General features: G+C 44.5%; 1 protein-coding gene across 2 annotated transcripts; it reads right to left on the reverse strand.

The window, feature by feature from the left end:
- Nucleotides 1-237: 237 nt before the first annotated feature.
- LOC142651720 (uncharacterized) lies at nt 238-3,583 on the reverse strand. 2 transcript variants are annotated; one of them, XM_075826747.1, is made up of 2 exons: nt 1,345-3,578; nt 238-960 (listed from the first exon to the last, which is right to left on the reverse strand). In XM_075826747.1, the coding sequence occupies exons 1-2, from the start codon at nt 3,380-3,382 to the stop codon at nt 662-664; spliced, it is 2,337 nt and encodes a 778-aa protein (XP_075682862.1). In that variant the 5' UTR covers nt 3,383-3,578; the 3' UTR covers nt 238-661. The 2 variants fall into 2 exon arrangements, with proteins under 2 accessions (XP_075682862.1, XP_075682863.1); XM_075826748.1 differs by having other exon boundaries at nt 821-960; nt 1,505-3,583.
- Nucleotides 3,584-5,681: the final 2,098 nt, after the last annotated feature.

Consider the following 5,681-nt stretch of genomic DNA (forward strand, 5'->3'; position numbering starts at 1 on the left):
AACCATTGCATGCTTCCTAGGGTTAACATATGAGCAAAATGAACTAAGGGAAAAGACTGCTGTAATACACACCAAGGACAATTTGTTCCCAAAGACCCATGGTATATTCCTGTGCATCCACAATACATAGTTTCATTTCCTTGTAAGTCTGTTTCTTCCATATACCCTGGATAACGTTTACAATCAGTCTTACTTCCTGAAGGGAAGAAATGGCCGTATTCCCAACTACCATTATCGTTCTACCAGACTTGGTCTAAATACATCTGAGGTCTGTTGGGTTTTATTGAAGCTTATCTTTATGCCTTTTATGGGGATCTCACCTAGTGTCAGTGTTTTAGTGACATTTTTAGGGACCCATTTTCCATTTTCCTTTTGTGTGAGAATCAGTGCCTTACCAGGTATCAGGGTTAGATTTACCTGCCACCAGGGATCCTCCATCCATCCTGCTATGGGTAAGAGCACACTGGTATTAGACCATGTATACCTTTTTGTGTTATCCTTTACCTTTGAGGGATCCCAACATGTAGTGTTAAGAAGTTCTTTCTCACTAAGGGGCACAGCCATGTATGGCATGGATTTTGAACTTATAGGACTGTGTGTACATATCCAACAATCAGATAAGTTTGTTAATGCTGTTATAATTTGATGATGTTTTATGAATTTATTGTCCACTTCCTCCTTGAGAACTTGAGTCATCGTCCCCACGAGGGGCAACATCAACACCAACCCTGCCAAGGGCAACATCATCGATCGAGGCGACGTCATCTGGGCTGATAACCTTTTTGCAATGGCTTGCATGTATCCAATTGGCTCGTCCTTGGAGCTTCACTGATGTGGCGGTGACCAGCTGTACTTCTACTGGTTGGCTGTACCTTGGCTCCAGACTGCTCCTGTTGTGTATCTTTGTTACCACCCAGTCTCCAGGTTGTAGTGAGTGGGTACCTGAAAGAAAGTTTGGATCTGGAATAGAAGAAAAGATTAGTTTGTGTGTCCTCTCCAGTTGTTTGTGTAGGGCAGCCAAGTATGTGGTCATATTGTCATAATGATTTTGTAACTGCTGAGGAAAATACAGTCCTGTCTTTGGCATATTTCCAAACAATATTTCATAGGGAGAAAGTTTATCCTTCCCTCTTGGTGTGGTTCTTACAGAGTATAAAGCCAGGGGTAGACATTGTGTCCACAGTAAAGAAGTTTCATTCATGGCCTTCTGGATTTTTAATTTCAAAGTTCCATTTAGTCTTTCTACCTTACCACTGCTTTGTGGGTGATCGGGAGTGTGAAATGCTTGTTCTATCCCAAGGCTTTTTAATATGTTCCTCAATAGTTCTTGGGTAAAGTGAGTACCTCTGTCACTTTCAATTGTCTCTGGTACTCCATAGCGGCACACTACCTCAGCTATCAGTTTTTTTGCTGTGGTATCTGCATTTGCTTTAGCCACTGGAAAAGCTTCTGGCCATCCTGAAAATAAATCAGTGCAAACAAGTACATATTGATAAATTCCCACCTTAGGTAGTTGTATGTAGTCCACCTGTAATCGCTGAAAGGGGTAGTAGGACTTAGGAGTGTGTTTAGCTGGTGTTTTGGTGGTTTTACATGGGTTGTGTTGTGCACATGTCATGCAGCCCTCTGTATATTTGGCTGCTGCATTTTGAAAACCTGGAGCATGCCATGTCTGTAACACTAGCTGGCTCATAGCTCCCTTTGAACAGTGTGTTTTCCCATGGGCTAGGGCACACATCATTGGATACAGTGCTCTTGATAGGCAAACCTTAGAATTAAGATGCCTCAACTGTCCTAGACCTATTGCTGCACCTCTCTCCTCCCATTCTGCTCGCTCTTGAGGGGGTGCTTGGTCCTGGAAAGCACGCAACAGGGTCTCTGTGTTGTGTTGTAAAACAGGCTTCACAATCATCAGAGGGAGAGCAGCAGCGTCCTTTGCCGCTGCATCCGCAGCCTCATTCCCTTTTGATAGGAGATCACTGTTATTAGTGTGTGCCTGTACTTTGACTATAGCTGCTTGATCTGGCATGTGCAGTGATTCTAAAAGTTCTTCTACTGCTTTTGCATTCTTTATAGGTTTACCTGCCGAGGTCAAGAACCCTCTGGCTCTCCATATTGTCCCAAAGTCATGTGCAACTCCAAAGGCATATCTGGAGTCAGTGTATATGTTGACACGCTGTCCCTTACCCAATTTACACGCCTCAGCGAGTGCTTTTAGTTCTGCCTCCTGAGCTGAGCTGCTGGAGGGTAGGGACTGTTGTATGACGGCCTTACCATTGTGGACCACTGCATACCCGGTGAGGAAATGTCCTTTGTCTTCGCTCCAATATCGAGATCCATCTACAAAATACTCAGCATCAGGGTTAATCAGAGCAACATCAAATATACTGTTTATGCCGTTTGATTCCATATCCACTAGGCTTTGACAGTCATGTTCATGTTCAAAATTAAATAGTTCATCATCAGTGGATAGTTGAAAAATAAGGGGGTGTCCATGTCCCTGTCCCCCCACTCCTCCCTCCTTTTGTTCAGAATCTAGGGGCAGGAGTGTAGCTGGATTCAGAACAACACAACGTTTGATAGTCACATTAGGGGACAGAAGAGTAAGTTCAATTTTAGTAAGTCTTGCAACTGATAAGTGTTTTGTCTTGACTGTGTTCATCATTTCTTGCACTGCGTGTGGGACTTGCACAATAATGTCATGTTGGAGTACAATGTCTGTTGCTTTATCAACTAAAGCTGCTGCTGCTGAGACAGCACGTATGCATGTCGGGGATCCTAGTACAATGGGATCCAGAGTAAGGGAGTAATAGGCAAGTGGTCGCATCTTGCCTCCATGATCTTGGGTTAATACTCCAGAGGCATGGCCTGCCTGTTCATGGCAGAACAGAGTAAATGGCTTATTGTAATCAGGAAGTCCCAGTGCTGGCCTTGTAGTCAGGGACAGTTTCAGGGAGTGAAAATTGTCAATTGCCTCAGGTGACAGTACAAATGGGTCAGAGGTGAGACAGTCATATAATGGTTGCATCATAGCAGAGGCATCCCTGATCCAGGCTCTGCAGTACCCTATTAAACCCAGGAAAGTCCTCAATTGTTTAGGGTTTCTAGGGACTGGGTGTTTCTGTATGATTTCCAGCCTGTCAGGAGTTAAGTGTTTCATACCTTGGGAAATACAGTGACCAAGGAAAACAACTGTTTTGGCACATAATTGCAACTTGTGCTTGCTCGCTTTACAGCCTACTTCTTCTAGGAACATTAATAGTGATTTAGAATCTGTTTCACTGTTCTCCAGACTCTCACTACAAAGTAACAAATCATCTACATATTGTAGTAGAACTGAGGACTGATTGGGGGGCTGCCAGGTGTCCTGAATATCTTTCATGGTACGTGAGAAGATATCAGGGGAGTTTGCGGCACCCTGTGGCAGCACTACCCAAGCATACTGTCTTCCCCTATGTGTAAATGCAAAATACTGCTGGCACTCTTTATCCAGCGGGATGGAGAAGAAAGCATTGGCTAAGTCTATAACTGTGAAATAGACTGCAGTGCCGGGGACCTGGTTGAGCAGGGTATGTGGGTTAGGCACTTGGCCTCCCAAACGGGGAGGTGACTGGGATAACCTCATACTACGAAAGGAAGCCCAGTGGATCTATAGATTGGTGTGCACACAACCAGGGGGTTTAAATGAGCAGACAAACTATGCATGTTTTATTAAACATTCATTTAAACATGCATTTCCATGGCCAGTTATCCCTTCAGGATAGCAAGAGACCCACATGGTCGTCATGACAGGTGGTCTCTTAATTATCAATGATCATCATGTGGGCAGTCTGGCTATGGTTCCTTATTCAGTAGGTGTTCCAATGACACCTTGTAGTGGGGTAGACATTCATTTATCTACACAATATGTATTATCAGTGCAGTTGTTTTATCAATGGCAGTCCAGCTGCGGGTTTTGAGCTGATCCGCAACACTTACCCAAACTTTAAATATCGATATACTCCTTCTTTGCAGTGGTGAGTTCCTGGCAGCATGGGCGACTCGATTGTGGCCTCTACTGCGCCTGCGCGTTCGGCTTTTGATGCGGTCGATGTTGGTTCCTGGCTGTCAGCTGATGGCCGGGAGTCACATGGACAGGTGTCACGAATTCGATTGGTGAGTGTGATTGGCTGTTTCGATTGGCGGTGCCGAAGACAGGGGGAGGAGTCAGATGCTTTAAATAACTCAGAGTCCCAGAATGAAGCATGCCGCTGACATCTATGCGAGCATGCTTCCGTGGAGTACAGCAGAATACCTGCTGCTGAACTAAATATCGCTGGCATCCCGGCCAGAGTGACCAAGCTACAGACCCCTGATGATGAGTATTGAAACGCGTAGGGTCGGTTGTGAATAGGAATTTTTTAGCATTGGGAACACTAGCATTGTTTGTATACCTCAACACTAGGAGCTTCCGGTGCGGTTATCACGGACTCTAGTGTGAATTAGGGTCAAGACTATTGTTATGCCCATTTTTCAAATGCTGATTCCGTATTGATATTCTTGTTGAACACTGAGCTATAGGAGGTTCACAATTGAATTAGAACTCAGTGTTTATTATTTAATACGTTTTTATACACACGGTGGGGCTTTTTCACAGTGGTGATTGTACCCCTGTTTTTAGAGAGTTATAAATAAATGTTATATTTTACTCATATATTACACCAGTGAATCCTTAGGCACTTGTGGTGTATTAATTATTGTCACAGCATTCACAGCCCGTAGGTCATGTACCATCCGGTACTGTACAGGTTGACCGGGCAGTGTCTTTTTCTTTACTGGGTAAAGAGGAGTGTTGAAAGGCGAGATTATGGGCACTATGAGATTGTTTTCCAGTAAGGAGTTAATATCCTTTTCTATAGCAGCGTCTTGCTGCGGACTCAGAGGATATTGCTTTATACATACAGGACGGTTCTGCATGTCTGGTTTTAAATTTACTTGTACAGGCGGCACATTTAAAACTCCTACATCCATCTTATCTTGTGCCCATAATTTTTCTGGGATGTCTGCCAACCAAAGGGGAGGGGCACTGGGGGCTTTTTCAGTGTCCGGCATACTTGCCATACTAAGGAGTTTGCATAGCAGGGACTCTGGAATGGCAGAGGTTAATGTAGGTGTGCCAGAAGAAAAGTCCAATGCTGCTCCCAGGGCACTGAGTACATCTGTCCCCAATAAATTGTAGGGAGTGTGTGGTGACACTAACACACGGGAGACAATTGATTGTGTGTCATGTATATTCAGTCGCATTGGTTTTGTTAACTGTAACGATGTTCCCTCCACCCCTTCACAATCTATATAGTCTGGTGATAGCAACTCTGCCGGTACATATTTGGTTTGTAATACAGTTCTGGCTGCCCCTGTGTCTACTAGAAAAGAGGTATTTTCCCCTGTGGGTAAAGTAACAGGCACCATCAATGATGGACCTGTCGGGGGGAGCACTGGGCAGAGGGAGACATCAGGGTTGCCAGTTTCCTATGCAGCAATCAAAGAATTGGGAGGCTCAACTGGACGGGAGGGACATCGGGCTGAATAATGACCCTTCTTATCACAATTCCAGCATGTAATCTGGCTAAGATCCCTTCTCTGGGTTCTCAAAGTGTCTTTTTGTTCCCTGCCTCTTCCTCTATAGCCCCCCTTTTGTTGCA

This window comes from Rhinoderma darwinii, chromosome 5, assembly GCF_050947455.1.
Source record: "Rhinoderma darwinii isolate aRhiDar2 chromosome 5, aRhiDar2.hap1, whole genome shotgun sequence".
Lineage (NCBI taxonomy): Eukaryota > Metazoa > Chordata > Amphibia > Anura > Rhinodermatidae > Rhinoderma > Rhinoderma darwinii.

Excerpts from the sequence above, each read along its gene's own strand:
- LOC142651720 (XM_075826747.1), bottom strand. The coding sequence starts at position 3,382 with ATGAAAGATATTCAGGACACCTGGCAGCCCCCCAATCAGTCCTCAGTT. Across the intron at positions 961-1,344 it reads GACAATTGAAAGTGACAGAG|ATCCAAACTTTCTTTCAGGT; the intron begins GTACTCACTTTA and ends CTTCTATTCCAG.